The following is a 26392-nucleotide window of genomic DNA, read 5'->3' as shown; positions in this document are numbered from 1 at the left end:
ACTATATTAACAGGCATCCAATGAATATTTGAAAATTAAAGAAAAGAAGAGGAGGTGTAACATAACAAGAAATATATATTTGGTCTCTGCCCCTGTTCCTGGTACAAAGCTTCTAAAACTCTTGGAATTCCATGAGTGACAAAGGAGTATCTTTTTTTATTCATAATAAGCCCCATTCAACCTAATCTGAGTTTATGCTAATGAGGTGACTCCAGGAGGCTGGTTGCCCCAGAGGAACCAACCAAGTGATTAAAGGGTTGGATCTTCCAAATCAGTCCCCTGACCCAGAGGGAGAGGAGAAGGGCAGGAGATGGAGTTCATAACCAATGACCAATTATTTAATCAATCATGCCCACATAATGGAGCCTCCATAAATACCCTAAATGAAGGGGTTCCGAGAGCTTCTGGGTCGGTGGACACATGGAGGGGCCGGGAGTGTGATGGACGTAGAGAGGGGATGGAAGCCCCGCATCCCGTTCCGTACATTGCCCTATGCATCACTTCCATTTGACTGTTCCTGAATTACATCCTTTTTAATTAACCAGTAATAATCAGTATTTCCTGAGTTCTGTGAGCATTTCTAGCAAATTATCTAACCTACAGAAGGGGTCATGGGAAGCCCAGATTTACAGCCAGTCAGCTGAATGCCGAGGTGACAAACTGGGACTTCAGACCAGCATCTGAAATGGGGGCAGTCTTGTGGGACTGAGCCCTCAACCTCTGGAGTCTATACTCACTCTAGGTAGTTAGTGCCCAAATTGTTTAATGTGGGGGGCAGGGGGAAACCCACACATTTGTTGTCAGAAGTGTTGTGAGTAAAGGAAATAGTTCTTTCTAGTGGAAGGAAAAAACAAGGAAAAGGTTTCCGGGTTCTTTCTGACTGCTCTTCAACAATAAAGGAAGCAGAGAGAAATCAGAGTAATTTCTAAGACTGATTGTTCAACGATGCTGTCGCCTATTTCATCAGTCTAGAAAACACACAAGGAATACCAGAAGTGCAGAAGGCAAAACTACGTAGCATATAGGACTGCCACCAAGTCTGTATCTTAGCATTCTACAAGCAAACTCTCATCACAGAGACTCTGTAGAGCCCAAACCTACTCCAGAGGGAAGAGAAAACCTACAGCCGGCTACTAGCTCCACGTCCTCACATCTACCTCAGTCCCTAGGATACGGGTGTTTCCTTGGCAGAGAAACAAATGTTCATTGAAATGCATCCTCAGATAAAGCCTTTGATTGTTCACTGACATTTGAAAAAAAGTAAAGTACTCCTTTATCCAATATTCCAGGACTGAGGTAACAAAAAGTACACACAGGCAGACACAGATACACAGGCACACCTACATCACACGCAGACATACAACATACAACATGCCCAAACCTTCGCACACATGCACACCTACATCACACGCAGACATACAACATACAACATGCCCAAACCTTCACACACATGCACACCTACATCACACGCAGACATACAACATACAACATGCCCAAACCTTCGCACACGTGCACACCTACATCACACGCAGACATACAACATACAACATGCCCAAACCTTTGCACGCGTGTACACCTACATCACACGCAGACATACAACATACAACATGCCCAAACCTTCACACACGTGCGCACCTACATCACACGCAGACATACAATATACAACATGCCCAAACCTTCGCACACGTGTACACCTACATCACACGCAGACATACAACATACAACATGCCCAAACCTTCGCACACGTGTAACATGAGGGTGGAGGAAAATTATCTTCAGAATTCACGTAATATGTAACAGGAAAGCTAGAATCTATTCTCCATCTATTAAGATACAGATGTATTTCCTGTAGACACGAATACACTTGGTTTGGAAACTCTAGTAATACCTCTGCTTATATTTTGCTGGGACTCCTTTTGTTAGCAAAGACCGGAAATAGAAAATATGTAGATTCAAATCAAGGTTACTTGAGGATGCAGCTGCCACACTGGAATTTTTCTTTCATCAAAATGCACCAGAGAGTCCTTACAAAGATAAGCCTGATCTGCTTTATGAACAGGCTGGTTCACAAGGAAACAGATTTACAAATATACTTAACTCTACATTCAAACCTTAACCCTGAGCTCCTGAATCTTTACCAATACATTCTTTATAAGACTACTTAATTCAGCAACTTATAGAGGATAGTCTATTTATTCTACCTTAAAAATGAAGAATTTATGTTTCTCCCTCTAAATTTCTTGTTTCTATTTTTACTAAATTGCAATTGAACTGGCAGCTGGATAAGAACTTTCCCTCTGTAATGGACACAGAATGGTACCAAAATAAAGGCTAGAATATAAAAGAACATAAAATATAATAAAGGCGGTATCACAAATCAGTGAGTAAGGAATGAATGAATTCAACAAACAGGATTGGGAAAAATGAGAGTTGGAGGTAAGGAGGGAATCAAATTAGGGCCTCAACTGAACTATACATCCAGGAGTCAGCAAACTGTAAAGGGCCAGCTAATAAATATTTTAAGCCAGCTACTGAATATTACAGGTTCCTGTCACAACTGCTCAACCATGCCACTGTGAAAGCAGTCATCAACAATGAAGAAGTAAGTGTGGCTATGCCAATAAAACTCTATTTACAAAAACAGGTGACAGGATCTTTGGACAAAAAAGCCAAGGAGTAAACAAACAAATAATTCCAAAAGAAAATACAGGTGAATATCTGATTTGAGGTAAGCAAGAATATCTGAGCGTAAAAGCAATGGGAGAAATCACAGAGGAAAAGATGATTATGCTTATCACATACATTTAAACTTCTGTTAGTAAAACAAGTACCATAAAGAAAGTAATCAAAAGGAAAATGACAAAATGGAGAAATATTTTAAATAAATATGACAAAGGATTTGGAGCTTGAAAGTTATATCTTTGTCTCTCAAATTGGCAAAACATGATGCTGCAATCATTTATAAAACAAGACTAGGGGCACCGGGGTGGCTCAGTTGGTTAAGCATACAACCCTTGATTTCCGCTGGGTCATGATCTCAGAGTCCTGAGATCAAGCCCTGAGTCAGGCTCCACACTCAGCGTGGAGTCTGCTTGTCCCTCTCCCTCTGCTCCTCCTCCCAGCTCGTAAACACTCTCCCTCTCTTTCAAATAAATAAAATCTTTTAAAAAACAGAAACAAACAAAAAAAACAAGACAAATATTCACTACTGCTGGAATGTAAATGGAATCAATCGTCAAGCAATAAAATATATGCCTTAAAGGGACTTTTAAAAATTCATTCTTGCCTTAGTAAGTTCATGTTCATGAATCTAGCCTCTGAAAATATTAAAAATCCATAGAAAGATTTTTGGGTAAAGATGTCCCCTGTAATTTTAATGTATAATAACCTAAGTGCCTAATAACAAAAAGCATTTAAATAAATTCTAGAATATACAGTACAATGGAATATTATGCACATACTAGTGTTTTAATGGAACATTATGGGCATAAGAAAATGGTCATAAGAAAATAAGTGGAATAGGGGCGCCTGGGTGGCTCAGTTCATTAAGCGACTGCCTTCAGCTCAGGTCATGACTCTGGAGTCCCAGAGAGTCCTGCATCGGTCTCCCTGCTCAGCAGGGAGTCTGCTTCTCCCTCTGACCCTCCCCCCCTCTCATGCACTCTCTCTCATTCTCTCTCTCTCAAAAAAATAAATAAAATCTTTAAAAACAAAGAAGTGGAACAGGCATCACGAAGGGCACCTGGCTGGCTCAGTTGGTGCAGCATGTCACTCTTGATCTCAGGGTTGTAAGTTTGAGCCCCGTGTTAAGTGTAGAGATTACTTAAAAAAAAAAAAAAAAGTCTTAAAAAAAAGGCATCAGGAATTATTTATGAAATAGTATACCATTTTTATATTTGCATAAGCAGAGAATAATACTAGAAAACACACAGTACATGTTAAACAGTAATTATTTCTAGGTTGTGGGATTATGGTTGATTTTTCTTTTCCTCTTTATTCATCTCTGTAGTCTCTAAATTTCCTCTAATAATTATATATTCTAAATATGAAAGACAATGTTACTTTTAAAAAGCAAAGAGTTATTGCTTCTCACTGAATCTGTGAAAGAAATATAAATCAGCTACTTCGAATATCTAAAAAGTAAGACTTGACCAAAGCAACAACAGTTTTACCCATCTGTTTCTACTCAGTATTTCTGCTGCTTTCCTCTTTAATATCTAAGAAACAGCTACCAACTCTGAAAGGGTGAAGACCTCCCAGAACAAACACATTCCAGCCCCCACAATGGAACATTTCAGAATTCCTCTGGGATCTGTAAGTATGCCAGTGGTCATGCTTCCAGCAGTTGAGGCAAAATTAGTGCTGATCTGAACCCCGGTATAACCATGTTATTGGCCTAACAATACAGCAATCTAAGGCGATGTTATTCTGTTCATAGATAACGCCATCAGCATCTTAATAAAGAGCAATAAGGAAGGCAGACTGCTTGAAATCCCAAGGAGAGAAAACACATTTTCTTGTCTTCAACTTTTAAAAATCTCAAAATAACCTTTCTGGAGGGCAATCTGGCTAAACATATATCAAAACCCTTTAAAAAGCAAATATACTCTGACCTAGCTATTCCAGGTCTAGAAATCTGTGGTAAGAAAACAATTTGTACATGTTTAAAGCATATATGCAAGGATAGAAAAAACAGAGAATAGTGGGGGAAAAAAACCCAGAAAAGTAAAACATTGGGTACAGGTTAAACAAAATGTCACATCCTGAAACGTAAATGTTTGTGTCCCCTCAAAATGGGTATGTTAAAACCTAATTCCCAATGGGACGGTATGTGGAGGTGAGGCCTTTTGGAGGTGATTAGGTCATGAGGGTGGCGCCCCCATGAAGCTCTTTTATAATCTGTAAGAGATTATAGTGCTCTTATAAAAGAGACCCCACGATACCCACCGACCCTCCCCCATGTGAGTTTATACTGCGAAGACAGATCTCAGGGAGCCAGGAAGTGGGCCCTCACCAGACCCCAAATCTGTGCATGCCTGACTCTTGGACTTCTCATCCTCCAGAACTGGAGAAATAGATGTTTTTATTTATAAGACACCCAGTCTGGGGTATTTTGTTATAGCAGCCTGAAATGAACCAAGACACATCCATACAATGAAATGACGCCATTAAGATTGACTCATAGATGTATACTTATTAACATGGAAAGACATCTGTGATACATTGTGGAGATTATTTAAAGCTAGTTATAGACTACATAACAAAATAACATGCTTATTATACTTACGTATTAGCTTGGGCTGCCCTAACAAAATACCATAGACCAGGTGGCTTAAACAACAGAAATGTGTTTTCTCACAGTTCTGGGAGCTGAAGTCCAAGGTTAGGACGCCGGCAAGGTCAGTACCTGATGAAGACCTTTGTCCTGGCTTACAGCAGACAGCTTGCCTTCTTGCTGTGTGCTCACATGGCAGAGAGTTAGGAGTCTCTTACTCTTTTTATAAGGTCAGAGCCCTATTAGGTGGAGGCCCCACCTTTATGCCTCCATTTAATTTAATTACTTCTTAAAAGACCCCATATCTCCAGATGTGGTCACATTGGAGATTAGGGCTTCGACATTTGAATTTTGGGAGGGACACAATTTAGTCCACAGCAACTCTAAACAATTACATATTTTTTATGAACCATGCTGTACATGGGCGAAATTATGGAACGTTTTGCCTCAAAATGTTTAAATCGGTGGTTACCTCTATGTACTGAACATTAGCATGCTTAGTTTCTACAATGAATGTTAATTACGTGTTTATAATTTAATAAATATTAATAAGATAGTAAATTTTAATAAAGCATCGGGAAAAGGTGCAATACGCTTTCGCGCTAGTCACACTGGCTGCACTCAAAAAAAGCAGCATCAACAGAGCAGTGCAATCTCAAGACGCAGGAAACGGATCTAGGAATCAGAGCTGACTGACTGTTCCTTGAAAACATCTCCAATTTACTGCTGTGATCCAAACAGGCAACAAAAACAAAACCCACTGGGCATCATTAGGAAGGATATTAGAAATAAAATGGAAAACACAGCCTATCCGAAGCCATAGTCCAGTGATCAGACCAAGAACCAAAGGAACGTTCCGGAAGGCCACTAAGCAGGTTTCTGCTTTCTTATACCTCAAGAAGGTTCTCGCAGTGCAAGAAAAAGTTATGAGGGCACACCTAAAATCATCAAGATCTAGACTATACTTTCTCCACTGCCACAAGCTGACAGGTATTATACAATTTTTCACTTATCACTTGTCACAGATTCACGACTTATGTTCCCCCCTCCTTCCCACCCCTCTCCACCTCCAAACAGACACACAGACATGCACAAGCCGGACTGCAGGCTCTTCAGAGCCAGACAACATTATCACCCTCAACTCCATTCTCTTGCATAGTGCACATATGATAAATCAGAGGACTTTCATAGCCGACAGGTATTTTCTATTAGGAAGGACTGTTTAGCCTGGGGAGACTACAGTGGTCTGATAAAATTCTATACTGTAATAAAGGCTGAGAACATGCTGAAGATGTGTAGCAAATCTTAACAATAAAAAAAAAAAAAACATGAAAAACTTCACAGCTTTAAGGATGTAAAAAGAAAAAGGCAAATATTAATTTATAATGGGTAAAATTATCCTTACTATCCCATCATGTCACAAAAGAAATGGAAGACAGAAAGTGTGTTTTCTCCTTGTGAATTGCAACAGTTCGCCTTCGTGACCGCTCTCTACGGGGCTGCTGACAGGGTCCTAGCTGCAACTTCTTCCACTTGAGTTCTAATGGGCGAGAAGACAGCAGGGTACAGAATAACCTCCCAGCTCCTCAGGCCTTCCACGGACATGTTAACAGAGGGGAATATTATGTTAATGGCTTGAGTAAAACAGGTCAAGTCCTAGTCAATAAGGCTGGGCCCATCACAAACCCTCACAGACAAGGAAAAAGGGGATTTACAAGCGTATGGTGTCACTCATGCTGCCCCTCCTCGAGGAAGGTGACTAGGCTGAGCTGTGCTTTCCTGCCCCCCTGACAGGCCCTAAGAGTTCTGCCGGCCCTTCCCTGACGGGGACGTGAGCTTCCTCATCACTTCGCCAGCGCTCAGCACACAGAAGCATTCAAGGTTGTGTCTGGAATGAGCTGAACTAATACATTCAATTACTTAGAAAAGGGAGACTTTAGGAAAAATCTATAGTCGGGAAATAGAGACTATCCTAACTCAGCTTTGCCCCTCCATTGTGGTAGGATTACTAGTCAAAATTTAAGTGTGGTACAGCTGAAATTCAGTCAGTCCCCAGATGCCAGATAAGCCCATTTCCCAGTGTCCTACCCACCATGGGGCTGATTCATGCTGTTTAGATATAAAAAGAACCTTCCTGCACAAGAGTCCACAGTTGCAGCCTTATAAAGCTAAAGTCTGCACTAGAGACATCTAATTTTTGCTTCAGAGCCAACCTTAGTGATCATAAAGATGCTTTTTCTTCACTTCAAAGGGCTCTATTAGCTTATTAATTTATACTCTGCCTTGTTGCAAAAGGATTTAAAATGATTTACATAAATACATAAAAAAATAAGATAAAAAGTATTTAATAAGCAGATGAGAAAAAACAGATGGTGATAAAATAGTAATATAGGAAAATAAGAAGCAAAGTTTAAGGGCAATTAAAAAAAAAAAAATCACTGGGGCACCTGGGTGGCTCAGTCATAAGCGGCCGACTCTTGGTTTCTGCTCAGGTCATGATTTCAGGGTCATGAGATCAAGCACCACATAGGGCTCTGTGCTCAGCAGGGAGTCTGCTTGAGATTCTCTCCCTCTGGCCCTCCCCCCACTTTCTCTCTCTTTCTCTCAAATAAATTTTTTTAAAAATCTTTTTGAAAGAGCCTATATATGTTAGAATTGGGTCACATGTTTGGATCTAAGCTTTCTTTAACAGTCAACTGAAGAGGTGGCTGGGACCAGTTACATGAATCTTAATGTATATAAAATACAAAGTAGTTCCTCAGAAAAAGCACAACCGTTCAGAGTATGGAGAGAAGAAATTTACTTCCAGGGCCCCTCATAAAAAGAACACTAAAAAAACACAGAAATAATTATGATAATAGCTAACAATTAGCACTAACTTATATATAAAACACTATCCTAAGGACTTCAGACATATTCATTCATTCAATAACCCTATGAGGAAAGTATTGTTATTATCTGCATTTCATTAAGTGCAGATCCATTTCATTATTCATTAATAATGAAACTGAGGAACAGCGCAGTTAGGTAAACTGCCCAAAGTCACACAGCTAGCAAGTTGTGGATTCAGGATTTAAGCCCTGCAGGCTGGCTCCAGAGTCAGCACTCTTTGTTTGTTTGTTTGTTTTAAGATTTTATTTTTAAGTAATCTCTACACTCAACATGGGGCTCAAACTTACAACCCTCAGGAGTCGTGTGCTCTACGGACTGACTCGGCACTCTTAACCACTACACTACCGTGCCTCTGGCTGATCCAAAAGCAAATGAGCAATGCCCTCAACAAAACCCTCATGGCAGACATCACTTTCACAAGGATGTTTCTTATGATGCCCTTCAGTTAGGCCAAGAGGAAAACACAAAGCTTAGTTCAGGAGCAGCAACTCCACTGACGCCAAAATGAGGCAGTCCACCCACGTGGGTTTCTGACACATGGACAGATCTGTGGGATATTTAAGAGTCTCTCGAAGACTGGGGGGCCTCAAGCCCTAATCCTCATGAATATTATTCCTCTCCCTCCACACGATTGAGTATGCACTGGAGGGCCGGGGTAGGGGTTATACCCTGAGGAGCAGGTGAAGCACCACTCTGACCTGCTGACAGGTAAGGCAGAGCCACAGGCTGGGTAGCCCCCTGAGCTGGAGGAAAGATGGGTGGCAGCCACCCTACTAACCAAGGCCTGACAGGCCCACATCTGCCTGAAGAGCACGTCAGCCTACCTGTGCATGGAGGGGGCTCATGGGAGTACCACCGGGCAGGGCTCCCTTAAGAAAGTTTGGCTGGCTCAAACCAAAGGATGAGAAGGCCCTCCAATGTCTGTGCCCTGGGACAGGTCTCAACAGAGCTAGCCTGGATACTGTCCAAAGATCGTATCATCGATTGTCAGTCATGACCACAGCAAACCCATGTAATGTTTGGCCTTGAACCACATAACTTCTTGGTACAGCTCCAGGACAGAAGGGTTGAAAAGTGTAACTCTAGTGGACATTATTGAAAATGTGCCAGTTATTGTTTGGGGGAAACGACAAAAATGTTTGAAAAAAGACTTTTGGTTCTAGGATAAGTGATTATAACCTAAATTCTCAACAGCTTCTCCAAGTTCAAGTTCAGGACCATAAAACCATTTTATCAGAATTCACTCATTAACTGAGCACTTAATACAAATCAGACACTGTTCTAGCTGTTGGGGCAAAATGGCAAACAAAACACACAAAATCCCAGCCATCAGAAAGCTTATTCCTTACGGTCATGTCATTTGTTAAAATTAGGGAAAGCTTTATGAAGGAAATATGGGACCTCGGTTCTATTTTTGCTATTTTATTCTGTCTAAAATTATTTTAAAATAAAAAGTTAAAATTTTGTTTAAAAAAAGAAAGCTTATCCGTGTTGTAAGTATGGTAAGTAATACTACTAACTACTCTTACTATACTTGACTAACTGTATGTCAGATGGAGATAAGTATTAGGAAGAAACTATGGCAGGGAATCAGAGAAGGGTGTGCTGGGGGTGCTACAAGGTGATTTGACCCCTATGCCAGGGGTCAAAGAAGCCTCACTGAGAAAGGGAAATCAGAGCTCGCCCCAGGGGTGAACCAGGTAATGCCTGGCCGAGTGTCCAGCAGGAGAGAACAGCAAGGGAAATGAGGAGAGAGTGAAAAGCAAATGGGGGTGGCCAGGAGAAGCAGGGGCAGCAGGTGTGAGGGATGGACCTGGAGGCCACAGGAAGGATTCCGGATCTGACTGAGTAGAGGAATAACCATCAGACTTTCCTTTGCAAAGGACCACTGTCTGCTGAGTGAGAGGAAGGTCAAGGGTCAAGGACAGAAGCAGGGAGAGCAGTGGGAGGGAGAGGGTGCATCTTTCCACCCACAGCACCTCGGCCACAGGCGCACACGGTCACGTCTGTCTCAGTCTGCTAGTGCGGGCAAGGGCGGTGGGCAGACAGCACCTGACCCAACGCACAGGAACGCTGCTTCAAAATCCAGTCCCAGCGTGCCGACAAAGCCCCTGGCAGGTTAGTACTCCCTCGTGCAACAAAATAAAAAGAAAAACAAGCAGAGTCTCTCAAAGATGGGTTAACCCAAGACAAGTCAGTGTGACCTGAGGGAGCATAAGCCGGCCGCATGGGAGAGACGTTGCCTTTACTGGCCAAGCAGTCCCAGGGCTGTCAGGGTTATAGATTACACCTAATGGGGCAGACTCCGTAATGAGCTGGTCCTTCTAATCTCTGATACCAGTTATTCTCAAAAGCATATTCCAAAATACACTAGAGTTTAAAATATTTAATAGTTAATACAGCCCCACTTAAGTTCCAAACCCACACATAATACTGCCTTCCAAAATGCATCTGATGCTCAAATGATGCTCTCTTTCCCTTCCTCCCACGTATTTTGAAAGCTAATGTCACATAAGACCCTCTACAAAATGCATCCTCTCTTGGGTTCCTGCAAGGCTGGGGTGACCTGATCTGATCCCAAGGTGCCTATGGCCCCCCCAGCACTCGCTGGGGTTTCCACATACCTCGCCCTCACCATACCGAGTGGCTGCTGGCCAGACTCACACGCAGAAACTCCCACGTGTGTTATTCTCACTCGTTTTGACAAAAAGCTGTGATAAGAACAGAAGGGAAAATGGCAAGGCATCCTGAGGGAAGAGGAGACCCATATGCAGCTTCCTCACGAGCCTGGTATTTGTGAGAAGGCCATGGAGAGGCACACCCATCTGTGACCTGACACCTCCTCGTGCATCGTAAGGGGAGAAAAGAACACACAAGTGTCAGCTAAGCTTCCTTGTACTCTCAAGAGCCTTCACCCAAAAACATTATAAGTAGTCAGACTTAAAACAATAAAACTACAAATATTTTTCTCACACCCATTACAGTTTTCTTTCATGCTCCCTTTAAATTTCTCCCTCTGATGGGAGGACTGACCACAAGCCATCAGTAAGAAAATTTCGCCAAGAAAAAGACCAAGATGTAAAGGAACTGAATAATTCACTATCACTGGTAGAGGATTCAGTATAGAACACCCTAAATACACACTTTGCCACACATTATTTCTGAGACTATACCAAGAACATGTAAGCTCATGAAGCTAACTTAGAAAACTAATCTGTAATCAATTATCTTATTCCAGCTTCTCTCTCTGTATGTATTTAAGCTTTGATGAATGCATGGCATTCTCACACATACAAACAGGCACCTCATAATTAAACTTAACGTCATTTAATTACCCATTTATACACCCAGGCTAGAGATATATAAGCATACTGAAGTAAATAAATATATTTGCTTTATAAGTAAAGACGAGTTTATTCTAACACCATCAAAGTACTTGTTTAATTAAGCAAGACAGCATTTACCAGACAGGAGGAGATCAATAGTTCTGAATCTTCTTTTGTCCAATGGTATGCTGTATATTCAAGGGCATTATTCTCTCCTTGCTGTTTGCACATATAAGCACAGTTTCTTTCAAAAACGGTGCGGATGCCTTTAAACAGAATTACACTAGTAGTGCAACCCATCCCCAAGGTGTGGATGTTCAGATTTCTAGCAATCTCTACTCCATTTCCACATCATCTTCCTTGGCTCTTCTGAGCAGGCTCCCACTGAACCATCTTCATGACAGGCAGTTGCCGGCACCAGAACAGAAGGGAAGCTCCGAGCTGTTGTACTAGAATCTGCTCCTGCCCAACTGCCTGACAAAAAAAAAAAAATCCCGGCTCCGAGTGTCAAACAGGAGGGGTGGTGCAAAAACCAGATGACACACCTCGGATGCACCAAAATCTTTAAAGTATCGTTTTTCCAGCAGACTGCTTCCCTGTTAATACCAAAGAACAAATAAGCCGAAGATTTACATGTGGTTACTGGAAAACTGCCGGCTCCCGTGATTTGCTTAGGATTGTTCTGAATCTCAGAACCTGCCCAAAATGAAAAAATGGTGCCAGACAGCCACCCTGCTGCAGATGCTGCTGGAAGGCACAAAGAATGTTCATCTGCTGCAAGGAATCACTCTCCCAGAATGCTTAGCCCAGCATCTATATTAGCAAACATCTCTTTCCTTGACCTAAATATGCTGTTTGTTTAATCCTGCATCCGCGAGGAACAGAAAAGCAAAAGGAAAAAAAAAAAGCCCAAAAATGAGAGAAATCACTAAGATGACTGCTGCTATGGAAACATGTATAAGCCCACTTCAAACAACCTTTTGCATGTGTGGGTAACAGCTTGCTGACAGCAAATCACAGGGGAACACAAAATTGCTGTGTCAATCTTGACTTCTGCTCACTTCCACTCTGCCAGAGAGAGGGCTAGCAAGTTTGCACTGCTTAATAGGATTCTCCCATCTCTGGTACTCAAAGATGCAAATGAGAACATGCATAAAGGGTGACCCGATCAGGCTGGACATATACCTTCTGAAGCAGGGCTCTAGGACGTGATGCTACACACACACTAAAGTCCCACAGTCAACAAGGTTATTATTTGGGATTCGTAAGTAATCCAGGTCCTTCCACTGCAGAATGAACTCAGTAACACTATACTACCCATGTGTGTCTTGGGTGATGGCTAATAGGGAAGCATGTCACTGATAGAATACTAAGTTGACTCTTGCACTTTCCTTCTAAAAAATGAAAAATAAATTAAGTAAAATGACTATGATGAACACAGGAAAACCTCTCCCACCATAATATGCATCTAGAAAAAGGTTACTGCTCTTTTAAGATCTGTTCTGAATTCTTCCTTATTTCATAAGACAACAGATGGTTTTCATTTTCTATCTACAGATTTCAAAGGTAGAGTGAATTACAATGATTGAGTATCTGCGAGTTAGTTAATGGAAACCCATATCATATAATAAAAGCAGATCTTTAGAGAATACCACATAGTCACATAATCCCAAAATTTCTGGTTCTTATGGCTATTAGGCCCCATAGATAAGCAAAAACCTAGGCTTCTCGGGGCACCTGGGTGGCTCAGTCGTTAAGCATCTGCCTTCAACTCAGGTCATGATCTCAGGGTCCTGGGATCGAGCTCTGCATCGGGCTCCCTGCTCCGCGGGAAGCCTGCTTCTCCCTCTCCCACTCCCCCTGCTTGTGTTCCCTCTCTCACTGTGTCTCTCTCTGTCAAATAAATAAAATCTTTTAAAAAAAAAAAAAAAACCTAGGCCTCTCTTTTTTTTTTTTTAATGCAAGGTTTATCTAACAGCCACAGAGATCAAAGGAGTAGAGATCCTGGCCACAGGAAAAAAACAAGAGTAACCATCTGTGGTCTAGAACATTCAGCTTCAGAATAGCAACTCTGTTAAAGCTACAGTGTTCAAGACTACACCCAAGTCCTGACATCAGAAGAGCCAAGTCTTCATGTGACATCACAATGCTGGCAGATAAATAACATGGAAACACAATATTGTAGAGTATAAAACACCCAACACATGGGTTAAATTATCTGTCTTAAGAATTCAGAATGCTTGGGGCGCCTGGGTGGCTCAGTCGTTAAGCGTCTGCCTTAGGCTCAGGTCATGATCCCAGGGTCCTGGGATCAAGCCCCGCATCAGGCTCCCTGCTCAGCGGGAAGCCTGCTTCTCCCTCTCTCACTCCCCCTGCTTGTGTTCCCTCTTTCTCGCTGTGTCCCTCTCTGTCAAATAAATAAATAAAACCTTTAATTAATAAATAAATAAATAAATGAATGAATGAATGGATGAATTCAGAATGCTCACCATCTATCTTAACTTCTGCACTGCAAGGAAAACAACTTAAAAAATATTATTCACTGAATATAAAGATGGTACCTAGAAGAAAAAAACTTTAAAAATATTAGTTCACTGAATATAAAGATGGTACCTAGAAATTTAAACTTAATTTTTTATTGTTACTACCTATTTTAGACATCCTGGGTGCAGAAGCCAGGGAATATCATTTGAGATACAAAAGATTATGTTTGAACTTTACAAAGGATTATAAATAATAACCAAGCAAAATTTGAAGCTGCTAGTATATTCTATTTGAATTACTTGAAAAACTCCCAAGTTAATAATTAAAACAATGGGACAGAATAGAACAACTTCCTAACAATCATTCAGAGGAAAGAAGAAATGTTTCCTAGGGACCTACTAATAAGCATTTAAGCAACCTGTAACAATTTTAAATGTTAATCATTTTCCAACCAACAAAATTAGTGAGCAAGAAAAACAACAGAAAATATTTAGAGCAAAGGATTCAACAAGGCCAAAAATGGGTTTCATGCTGATAGAAGCACGACAAAATGAATCATTCAAATGTGTATTTGGTTTCACTGATTTTTCTGTATCAGAATGATCTTGGGTTAGTCTACAAGGATAATTACCATGAATTCCATCAGAGGACATGGAGATGGATGGTATCTATTGGCAACCAGTTCAGCCACCTACGGAGTATGTATTTCAATTTGGAGGTCACATTTACTCTCTTACCTTTAAACGTGACCCCTAATTTTCACAATTCCCAAGACTGGATGTCCGCCCTTGACTCTGTCTTGAGCCCCAAGCCCATGTCTTCCTCCCCTGCTAATAAGGGTACTCTCCCATCACCGCCTCACCCTCAGAGGTTCCAAATCAATCATCTTTTAATATGACAAACTGGGACGGTATGTCCACATGATGCCATACTTTTAAGCCATAAAAAAGAATGAAGTAGTGATGCATGCTACAATATGGATAAACCTGGAAAATGTTATGCAGAATGAAAGAAGCCAGTCACAAAGACCTCATCTTTTATGATTCTATTTTTTTTTTTTAAGATTTTATTTATTTGACAGAGAGACACAGCGAGAGAGGAACACAAGCAGGGGGAGGGGGAGAGGGAGAAGCAGGCTTCCCGCCGAGCAGGGAGCCCGATGCGGGGCTCGATCCCAGGACTCTGGGATCATGACCTGAGCCGAAGGCAGACGCTTAACGACTGAGCCACCCAGGCGCCCCTTATGATTCTATTTAAATGACATGTCCAGAATAGGCAAATCCATAGATACAGAAAGTAGATTAGTAGTTGCCAGGGAATGGGGAGTAATTGCTAACGGGCACAAAACTTCTTTTAGGAGTAACAAAAATGTTTAGAAATTGGACAGTGTTTCTAACATATATGCTACCTATACACAGTATATAGTCTGTGAACATACTAAAAACCACTGGATTGACATTTTAAACAGGTGAGTTCTACAGTTTGTTAAGCCTGACTCCACTATTGATGTTTTACTACTAACAGCTTTAGGCCTTCCCCCTCTTCTTTCCCATTCTGTCCCACATCTGGCCAAACTGAACGGATGTTCCAGGTGGCTCCCTCCCTTGGTCCCAGGAGGGAATTCAAACCACTCAGGAACCCTCATCCTGGCCCCACCTGCTGCCACCACAGAAACCCCAAACCAGGCTCAGGGCCTGCTTGGGAGCTGCCCTCCTCTCCTCAGGGAGCTTCATTACATGAGTAATTAACCTCTTCACACCCTCCTTGTGAATACGATGTCATTAGTCTCAACAACCAAAGCAAATTTGGGGTGTGAGGGGGCAGGAGGAGGGTCCATCCTGTTTCTGTAGAGTGGCCCCAACAGTGAATTATATCTCAATAACACTTTTTAAAAACAGGAGAGGGGAGGAAGATAGCATCTACTCTGCCCACCCCGGAAGGCTGTCAAGTTCAAACAGAGTAATAGGTAAGAACTCAACCAATTTTGCTATACGCATGTCAGTAACTATTGTTTTATACTTCACCAAGGACTTACTGAGTGGCTCAAAAACAGCCACCTTGCTTAATGAATTTACAATTTGGATTGCTGCTCTGGCCCCACTTCACAGGAATACACAAACCACAGACCCTGGGAGGTGACTGGGGCTGCCCTCAGGGTGTGCATTTTAATCTAGGAAAGGGGCTCCATGCTGTACAAACCACCAGAAAGCCTGTACAAACAGTACGTTTAGGGTAAGACTTGCCCGACTCAGGTCACAACAAACCTCAGCCATTCGGCCACAGAGACGACAGCAAATAGGTCTCAAGCTTTGACCCGCCCCGCCCCGCCCCCAAAGCATATCTATCCAGAGCTGTCATTCCCATTTGTAGCTTTCTCCTTGCCAACCGTCTTTCTGTTTTAAGTATGTTCTAAAGATCAAATTAGTTTGACTAGTAGATTTACTTTATACCCTCTCAGAAAAGTGTGCATAAATTAGTATCTGAAGTAACACCTAAAAAATCTAGAACTACAAACTAGAAGTAATATTCTATCTCAAACAGATTTAAGTCTTCTACCTAACTCAGACCTCGGGCTCTACCTTAGGAGGCCAGGGAGGAACTGGAATTCTGTCCATTCTGCAGTGGCTGAAATGAAGATCTCGTGTAATAATAATAATACATCACATTCTATGTAAGTGCCATTAGGGTGTCTTATTTTCATCCCTGACAGTCCATACTACATTTCTCAATGCAGTGAATTCTGCTGAACAAAGAAACCTTATCTAAGTTGGCCTGTCGACTCCTTATTCATTTTATATTCAATCAGCATAATCAAAGGTAAGTAGAGTATCTAGCACGGGGCCTGGTTCATACCACATGTCCAATAAATGTTGGTCTCCTCCATCTTGGCCCCAAATTAAATTTTTTTCTTCCCTGTTATAAAGTAAGGTAGTTCTTCTAAAAATACAAGCATTTCTTACACAAAACCCAAGCATATGAAAATTTAAGATCTAATAAATTCAAACTCCAAATTCCTTATATTGGTAAAAAAAAAATGATTCAAAGAGAGAAGTGAGAGTGTTGTGGAACAAGAAAAAGGAGTTAAGATATTTGGTGAAGAAGGAGTCGAGGTTTTAGCAATGACCATTGGAAAAAGTTTGTTTGTTTGTTTGAAGTAAGGAAAGTTAAGGAAATATTATATACATAAGGATCTTTTTAAAAATAAGGAAAAGGTGAACTCTCCTACCATTGTGTATTTCAGGAACATAAACCTCAAAATTTGATTGTGGGAGAGAAGGCAGACTTACAGCATATCTAAATTTATCCACCATTTATCATCCCCACCTCAAAACACTTGGAAACGCCACCACAGCTTCACTTGAGATAAACGGAGATGGCAGATGGGCCTAGGGGACAAGGACACAGACAGGAGTTTTAGACACACCCCCCCTCCGCCCCCAGAGAGCTTGGTGAAACAAACTAATTTTGCTAAAAAATATATCTCTAAAGTCATAACCACAGAAAATACTTGAGCCAAGTCTGCCGCTAACAGCAGTATTTAAATGTTCTCCAAAGCAGAGAACACAAAGTTACACAGGTGTCTCCATGTTGGTGCTAGAATATCAGGGAGGCATGTCCCCGGGCAGGGCTGTGAGCACCTGGCATGTACATGGAGGGACAAAGGAGGAGGGAAAGCACCGAGACTGGCTCCACGGAATGGAGGGCAGCGGCCTTCCAGAGAGGACCAGAGTCTCTCAAAAGAAATCAGAGAATCTTCCTTTTATAGGCAGAAGACCGAGTTAAACAGCTTTTAAAATAAAACAGAACTCCTAAAGGAAGTAATGTTGGAGTTAAGAAAACGAACTTACTCGCTAGTAGGAATATAAAATGGTGCAGCCACTGTGAAAGCGAGTATGGTGATTGCTCACAATATTAAATGAAGAATTACTATATGATGCAGCAATTCCACTTCTGAGTAGATACCCAAAAGAACTGAAAGCAGAGTTTTGAAGAGATATTTGTATACCCATGTTCATAGCAGCATTATTCAAATAATCAAGAGATGGAAGTAACCTAAGTGTCCACCAACAAATGAACATGTGCTATGTACATACAGTGGGATATTACCCAGCCTTAAAAAGGAAGGACATCCTGTCACCTGCTACAGCATGGATACTAAACCTTGAGGACATTATGCTCAGTGAAATAAGCCAGACACAAAAGAACAAATACTGTATGATTCTACTTAAAAGACATAGCTAGAATAGATAAATTCATGAGACAGAAAACAAAATGGTGGTTACCAGGGGCTGTGGGGAAGGGGAATGAGGAATTATTATTTAATAGGTACAGTTTCAGTTTGGGATGATGAAAATGGTCTGGAGATGGATGGCGGACATGGATGGTGAACCAGGTTGTAAATGTACTTAATGCCACTGAACTAAATATTTAAAAATAGTTAAAAATGGCTAATTTTATGTTAGATATATATATATATATATATATATATATATATATATACACACACACACACACATATACATCTTACTGCTATAAAAAAAAAAAGAAAAGAAAAAAAGACCAAAGTAGTTACTAGACTGCTTTCCTATGACTTCCAGGAACAAGTGAAATAACAGAAAGCCAGGAGGGTACTAGTCTCCCCTTGTCTGACCCTGGCCCACACAAAGGGCAGAAAAGCCCAAGGAATAGGCTTCATATTTATATTCTATTTCCTCATTCCCCTTGGTAATGGAAAACCCCTATAGAAAAACCCTTGCAGCTACATTATCGTCACAGAGACAAGAGAGCTGAGATTCAAATTCCTGATTCATAGACCTCCCACTAGAGAACCAACAGAGTTTATAGGGTCTGATTTATCCCTCAGCTCAGGAAGCTGCAGGCTAAGTCACAACTTCAAATACCATTATGGGAGGTTATGGAGCAAAATCAGAGTTTCTGAGGGAGCTCGGTTCTTCAAAGAAAAACCAATAAATCCATAAATGTTGATCCTATCAAATATGAGAAGCTACCAGAAGAGCTCCCCTATGTGCAAGGCTTTAACTCCTCACTGAAAACATCAGCCGGGGATGGGTACTCAAAGGAGGGAGGCTGATGATGGCGCAGGTCGCCGTAAATGCAGTAAGCACCAACATCCAACTGTAGAGGAGACACTGAGTGAGAAACGAGTAAGGCGAGCAAACTCACAATGGCATGAGGAAATCAGAACTCACCAGTGACCTCCTCTTGGCCTCCACCAGCCTCTTCCAAGGAAATTCTACTTTAGGCCAACATCTGAAAAGATCACTTAGCGGCAAGGTACACCAAATTTAAACAACTGAAAAGACACACAGCATAATTTGTGTACAAATGCACTCATGAAACAGTTTATGTGCTTCAAATACAGAGTTACAGCTGTTGGAAAGCTGTTCTTGTATGTGAAGAGAAAGACTACAATTCAGATTCTATGCATCTCAATTACTTGTTTTTAGCAGCCGAATATTTTAAATCTTTTGCTGCCATTGTGTCAAGATAGAAATACTGTCTCAGACATGAGTAAAAACTTCTTGAGGGTAAAAAGGAAAAATTAAACAAAATCTCAGTTTGCCATTTTAAAAACTGTTTCAATATAGTTGGACTTTGGGGCGCCTGGGTGGCTCAGTCGTTAAGCGTCTGCCTTCAGCTCGGGTCATGATCCCAGGGTCCTGGGATCGAGCCCCACATCAGGCTCCCTGCTCTGAGGGAAGCCTATTTCTCCTTTTCCCACTCCCCCTGCTTGTGTTCCCTCTCTCGCTCTCTGTCAAATAAATAAATAAAATCTTTTAAAAAAAAGAAATTCCCCTTAAAAAATATATATATAGTTGGACTTTCAGTTAGAGTAATCAAAAGGTAAATAATAAGAAATAAAGATATCGCAGTGGTTACCTCCCCAAATTATAGGAAGGAAAATACAACTTTTCAAAATATTCCTATGTCTTTGAAAAACCAAAGTAGACAGACTCAAAATAAAATATGTACTTCTTTGTCCAGACTTCTTGTCAAGTCAGAAGGAACTAGATCTATGTCCCTGCTTACACAGCTTGGAAAACTCTATTCTCTGAGCCCTTACGAGTTGGTTTTTTTTTTTCCCCCCACAAAGGCACAAAATTCAGGACTTCCTAAGATTCACTCTTATGTACAGCCTCTAGTTGGGTTATGACTTAACCATAACTGTGTTTTAAAAGAATGTTACTTCAAATAAACATTTCCTGGTGTGTAAGTGAATTTCACTCAGAGAAGTGAGAAACATTTCAGGGAAACTACTCTCCACCTAAGAACTGGGCAGACTGAAGATACCACCATCCCTCTATGCCACCCAAAAATAGGACCCAAAGAAGATATACCAGTGGCCAATAAGCAAATGAAAAGTCATCAGAGAAGTGTAAATCAAAACCATCAGACAACACTTCACACCTACGAGGATGGCTAAAACAAAAAACATAATGACAAGTGTTGGAGAGGATGTGGAGAAACTGGATTGCTCATATACTGTTGGTGGGAATGAAAAATAGGGCAGCTGCTTGGGAAACCAAGCTGGCAATTCCTCAAACAGTTAAATACAGAGGTACCAAACGATCCAACAATTCCACTCCTAGCTATATACCCAAGAGAGTTGAAAATATGTCCATACAAAAACTCGCACATGAATGTTCTTAATAGTATTATTCATAATAGCCCCAAAGTGGAAACAACCCAAACATGCATCAACTGATGAATGGATGAACAAGATGTGGTCTATCCATACAATGGAATATTATTCAGTAATAAAAAGAAATGAAGTACTAATACATGCTACAATGTGGATGAACCTTGAAAATACTATGTTAAGTGAAGGAAGCCAGTCATGAAGGATCATATAGGATTCTGTTGGTATGAAATATCCAGAACAGGCAAATCTACAGAGACAGAAAGTAGATCATTGGTTGCCTGGGGCTAGGGAGAGGGTAAGGTGGAATAGGAGGGTGACAGGGTTTCACTGGGGGGTAATAAAAACATTCTAAAATTAATGATGGTGATGATACACAACACTGTGAATATACTGAAAACCAATGGATGGTACACTTTAAATGGGTGAATTGTATGGTATGTGAATTGTATCTCAATAAAGCTGTTTAAAAAAATAGGACATATCAGGGGCACACCTATAAAAAGCTGAATTTCTCTTGAAGGCACTCTACCCTTAACACAGTTATCTTTCCAAAACGTATCACTACTCCCAACACAGTAAATTCCCAAAAGTACAGAAGATAATGGTAAGATGATTTCTTCAGCGAGCAAGCTATTCTGCTTTGTATTTACAGAGCAGTCAGGGAAACCTTTTGTCTACTCTCTAACTTTGGCTCATTCATTTTGTTGCAAGGTTTGGATCTGAGGGCTGGGCCATCTATCCCAATTCATTTATTCCAAAAATAAAGACATTTATTTTATAGATCTTTTCCCACAAAATTTTCATCTCTTCTTTAACCACAAGGCTCTCAAAAATCCAAGAAAAAAATAGCACGTAGAGAAAAAGCCAGAAGAGGAAGGAAAAGAGATAGAACATTAACAGGGGATTCTGAAATTTTATTCAAATCATAGAATTGGCTCTATTTGGGTCATTCCAGTCACCTGAACTATATGGGAGATTAATATTTTAAATGTAAATTTTAATGTAAAATTTAAAGGAAAACATAGAGAGTACTGGGCACATCCTTAACAGAGTATGTTACATGGATCTACATCTAACAACATGCCAGACACTGAGACAGAATTCAGTCACGAGGTCTCAATTAATCTTCTAAACAACTCTAAAAGTTAAGTTTTATAAAGGATCTCACTCATGACTGCCATCCCTTGACCCTGTTAAAAGTTCCATAGAAACTCATCCTCATAGGACCACTGAAGGATTGCAACCAACACTGACATGATGTGGAGTAGGACTCTGATAAACTATGGGAGGTTGGAGATAAGTACCCCACAAGTTCAAATATCACCTTAGACCAATAGCTTTCCAAGCTTTCCCAAAAATATATGTAGCCATACAACATGTATTACACTATATTATTTTCTATTCCAACCTCTTTGGTCTATCCTAGCTCTTTGGAGGGAAGGAAAGGAGGGAGGGAGGGAGGAAACCAGACATAGCCCACTAAACGGTTTTCAGGACCATTATGTCTCATGGCCTTCAGTTTGGAAAAAAACCACACGTACCACTTATTGCATACAGTCTGTCAGCACTTGGAATTCACTAGTCTCACCACATACTCTCATAACCTACAAGCAGCTGGCCCACGAGAAGACTGGAATGACCTACTGAAGAGGGCATTGGTAAAACACCACTCTGAAAGGATAGTGTTCTATCTCACACATGCAGCATATACTCTCAATCAGCTGTCTCTCCCCAGGGAAGAAGACACTGGTCCAGAAATCAAGGGATTGAATTCGGAGGGACCCCACTCTATTGCCCTAATAACACACTCCATCCCTGCTGGTATGGAGATCCTGGTTTTAAAGGGAAGAATGCTTTCATTAAAGGGAGACCACAGTGTACAATGAAGTGGAAGGTCAGACTACCACCTGGCCATTTGGAGGCTCCTTAAGCCACTGAACCAAGAGGCAAAAGAGGAGGAGACTACCGGACGGGGTAAGAGGAAACTAGGTTGCTGCCTCCAAAGAGTCCAAAATCCCGGGTGGTTCTTCAGGGCATCTCTTAGCACTTCTATCTCTACTAGTACAAGTTAATGAAAAACCACAGCAATCAAAAGAAAGGTGGAACCACCGAGAATTCAGACAGTCAGGTGAAGAATTCTAATCAGTTGAGATCCTGGCTGGGGGCAAAGGAAATATGGAATCAGTAACAGGAGAATAAAGATATAAATATCAACTACTGCCAATTGGCTAGTTAGAGAAGTAAACCCTGCAACAGCATTGCCTATCTCCCTCTTACTTGTTGTTTGGGGGTTGAGGGAGGGTAACAATTCCTTCTCCTATTACTTTATACAAGCACTGTTGTTGAAACTTGACTCTACAACTTAGACTTTGGATAGCATATATTCCTGTAAGACTGCAACTGAATTTAAGAATTAATGAACAAAGTCCAGAATGGCAAAGTGACCTTCCCCCAAAGACAGATTACGATGACTAATGAGATGTGACTTCTTGTTTTGAGGAGCCAGTGAGAACACCTTCCTCTGACTGAAGAATATCTGTGTTCTGTTAGGCTGAAGCATAGTCGTTTTTGTCATATGGCAGTTCAGATATGCGGAGGGGGTGGGTCTGCTTGCTGAATAGTCAAAGGGGTGGGCTGTGCCGGTTATTAAGCTATAATCTCCCGGCTCCAGCCCCAGCCTTCCACAGTCAGCTCCCTGATGCTAGCTGGGAATACCACATTTCCGCTTTACCAGTTGGCCCCCTGTCGGGCTCACCACCAGGGGGCACCAGAAAGAGACTGCAAAGCTGGGGGAGTAGAGGGCGCTTGCTCCTTGGTGCCTGCTTCCTGGGGCTTTGTCCTCAGGTCACCCTTCAACATTCCTTCACCTGGGCAAGAGCAGTTCCTTCCTGTGCAGCACCTGAATCAGGTCTGCTGTTTTCCCAGCACTTACAGACCCATCCTCATCACACCCCCCTCAGAAACCACGGCCAGCTGCCCAGTCCCCAGTCCTCAGAGGTCTTGGTTTCAGCTCTGTAGGCACCCCCTCCAAGCTTCTAAGATTTTGTAACACAGTCTCATCTCTTTATCCTCCGAGTCCCAGGGCACACGGCTGCTTCCTGCAGCCACTACCTCTATGATACGGTAATGTTCTCTTTTTACCTTTTTAATTACCGACTTGACTTTATTTTTTTTTAAGATTTTATTTGTTTGTCAGAGAGAGAGAGAGCACAAGCAGGGGGAGCGGCAGGCAGAGGGAGAAGCAGGCTCCCTGCTGAGCAAGGAGCTAGATTCAGGACTCAATCCCAGCACCCTGGGGTCATGACCTGAGCCGAAGGCAGAGGCTTAACCAACTGAGCCACCCAGGCATCCCCCAGCTTAACAACTTTATACTTAATAACAATTCTTTATATTTAATTCTCTCTGTTAAAATAACTGGTGCAATTTCTGTTTCCTGGCTGGACCCTAACTATTATACTATGCTAGGGTCTAAACAGTTTTAAAAGACTAGGATCACCAAACAATGAGAACAGCCAATTAGCACATAAAAAGATGCTCAACGTTATTAGGGAAATGCAAATTAAAGCTCAGTGACATGCCAGTACACATCTAATAGGATGGCTAAAATCTTAAGACTGGCCTTGCTGAGTGTCAGCAAGGCTGTGGAATAATTGGAACCCTAATACGGGGCTGGTAGCGCCACCGTGGCAAGCAGTTTAACAGTGCCTAAAAATGTGAAACAAAGAGTTACCACATAACCTAGCAGTTCCACTCCTAAGTACCCACCCAAGAAAAAATGAAAGCACATGGTCACACAGAGATGCATCCAAATGTTCACAGCAACATTATTCACAATAGCCAGAAAGTAGAAACAACTCAAATGTCCATCAACTGGGTGACTGGATAAACAAAATGCATTTTATCCAGACAACAGAATGGAATACTATTTGGCAATAAAAAGGAAGGAAGTACTGACACATGCTACAGCAGGAATGAACCTCAAAACTAATTAGCTGAGTAAAAGAAGCCAGACACAAAGGCACATAATGTATGATTCCCTTTATAACTGTTCAGAAACGGTAAATCTATAGAGACAGAAAGTAGATTAGTGGTTGCCTGGAGCTAGGGGTGGGAACTGGAAATGGGCATGAGATTTCTTTTGGGGGTGACAGAAATGTTCTATAATTAGACCATGGTGATGATTGCACAAATGTTCAAATTTACTGAAACTTTTTGAATTGAACATTTAAAATTTATTTTTTTATTTAAATTCAATTAACATATAGTATATTACTAGCTTCAGAGATAGAGTTCAGTGATTCATTAGTCTTATATAATACCCAGTGCTCATTACATCACACACCCTCCTTATGTCCATCACCCAGTGACCCCATCCCCCCACCCCCCTCCCCTCCAGCAACCCTCAGCCTGAACATTTAAAATTTAGACTGAACTTTATGGCATGTAAAATTATACCTCAATGAAGCCGTGAAACAAAAGACTAGGGGAAATATTTGAAGAAAATCTAGTGTCATAGGCAAATGAAATAAATCATAAGAAACCACAATGCACTGATAAGTAAAATGAAACGTTTGCGTCTAGACACACATATAATTGCATGTGATAAATACAGCATGCCTAAGGACCAAACCATTTCAGCAAATAGAATTATCTTTCTTTCAAATGCTTAAGAAAAGGTCTGGTATACAGCATTAAAGGCATGCCCAGCTTGAGTGAAAGATGGTTTGTTCAAAACTGAACAAATGGGACAGCACCAGCATTCACATCTAGCTAATGTCATTAAAGAGGAAGATACTGTTTTGAATCTGAGAATATTCTCTCATGTGAATTTTCTTTTTTTAAGGAATGCCTCTTAATAGTGACGGTGACATTGCTAAGGAAGACAGGCTGATGATGCCTCATCATAAAACATTATAAAACATTTATAAAAAATTATAAAACAGCAAAGACTGACCACTGGCAACCAATACAACAAAATACTTTAGGTATGTCACTGAAATTATGCTTGAAATGAGATATCATTACAATGTAAAAGTAAGGGATCTCTAAAGATAGAAACACTCCCTCCACCAGAATAGGCATTCGGACAGGCAAGTAATTTTTCTTAAAATGAATGGCTTAGATTTTGAACACATTTGTTTATTCCTGGATGATGTCTATGCTTGCTACAAAGAACTATTCTTTAGCCCAAAGTTCAGGATATTTATAGCTTAAGAAGATTCTTCCCCAAAAATCCATCTAGAATATCTCAAAAAGGAATATAATAACACAGATTTTTAAATAAATACCTTTTTTCATAATTGATGTTTTTAAAAGTACATATTACTATAACTTAAAAATATAATATTTGATGCTTTCATTAATTTTTAATAAAAATATTTTCTGCAATAAAATCCCAATTTGTAACATTGTACTTAAGGGAAATACAAGCAGAATTTAACAGATAAGTGTTTCAAATGTTATCCAGGAAATCATTAAGCCGTAAGAATGGGTTGCCTCTGTGATTCTCCCATTACAGATTGTAAGACCAAGGCTCAAAGAAGTAAACTAACTTGACCAAAGTCACACAGCAGGTATGTAGAATATGAACCAAAGCTCCCTGACTTCTAAGTCCCTGCTCTTTCCAGCATGTCAAAAACTCCATTAATAGGGGCGCCTGGGTGGCTCAGTCGTTAGGTGTCTGCCTTCGGCTCAGGTCATGATCCCGGGGTCCTGGGATCGAGCCCCGCATCAGGCTCCCTGCTCCGTGGG

At 41.0% G+C, this 26392-nt stretch overlaps 1 protein-coding gene across 9 annotated transcripts in view; it reads right to left on the bottom strand.

Annotated features, from left to right (window-relative positions):
- Positions 1-26392, bottom strand: part of DOCK9 (dedicator of cytokinesis 9) — a 283110-nt gene that overhangs the window by 207114 nt on the left and 49604 nt on the right. For 2 of the 9 annotated variants that reach the window (XM_032402711.1, XM_032402716.1), the window contains exon 1: positions 11632-12586. The exons of 5 other annotated variants lie outside the window; for them this stretch is intronic. In XM_032402711.1, the coding sequence (XP_032258602.1) occupies positions 11632-11793 (162 nt within the window). In that variant the 5' untranslated portion in view covers positions 11794-12586. Of the gene's footprint in view, positions 1-11631; positions 12588-26392 lie in introns of those variants that run through there. 2 more of the 9 variants (XM_032402707.1, XM_032402714.1) reach the window with 2 other exon arrangements.

Source organism: Phoca vitulina, unplaced genomic scaffold (genome assembly GCF_004348235.1).
Source record: "Phoca vitulina isolate PV1807 unplaced genomic scaffold, GSC_HSeal_1.0 scaffold5, whole genome shotgun sequence".
NCBI classification, from domain to species: domain Eukaryota; kingdom Metazoa; phylum Chordata; class Mammalia; order Carnivora; family Phocidae; genus Phoca; species Phoca vitulina.
Note: the sequence above shows the minus strand (reverse complement) of the source record. Positions and strands in the feature narration are given on the sequence as shown.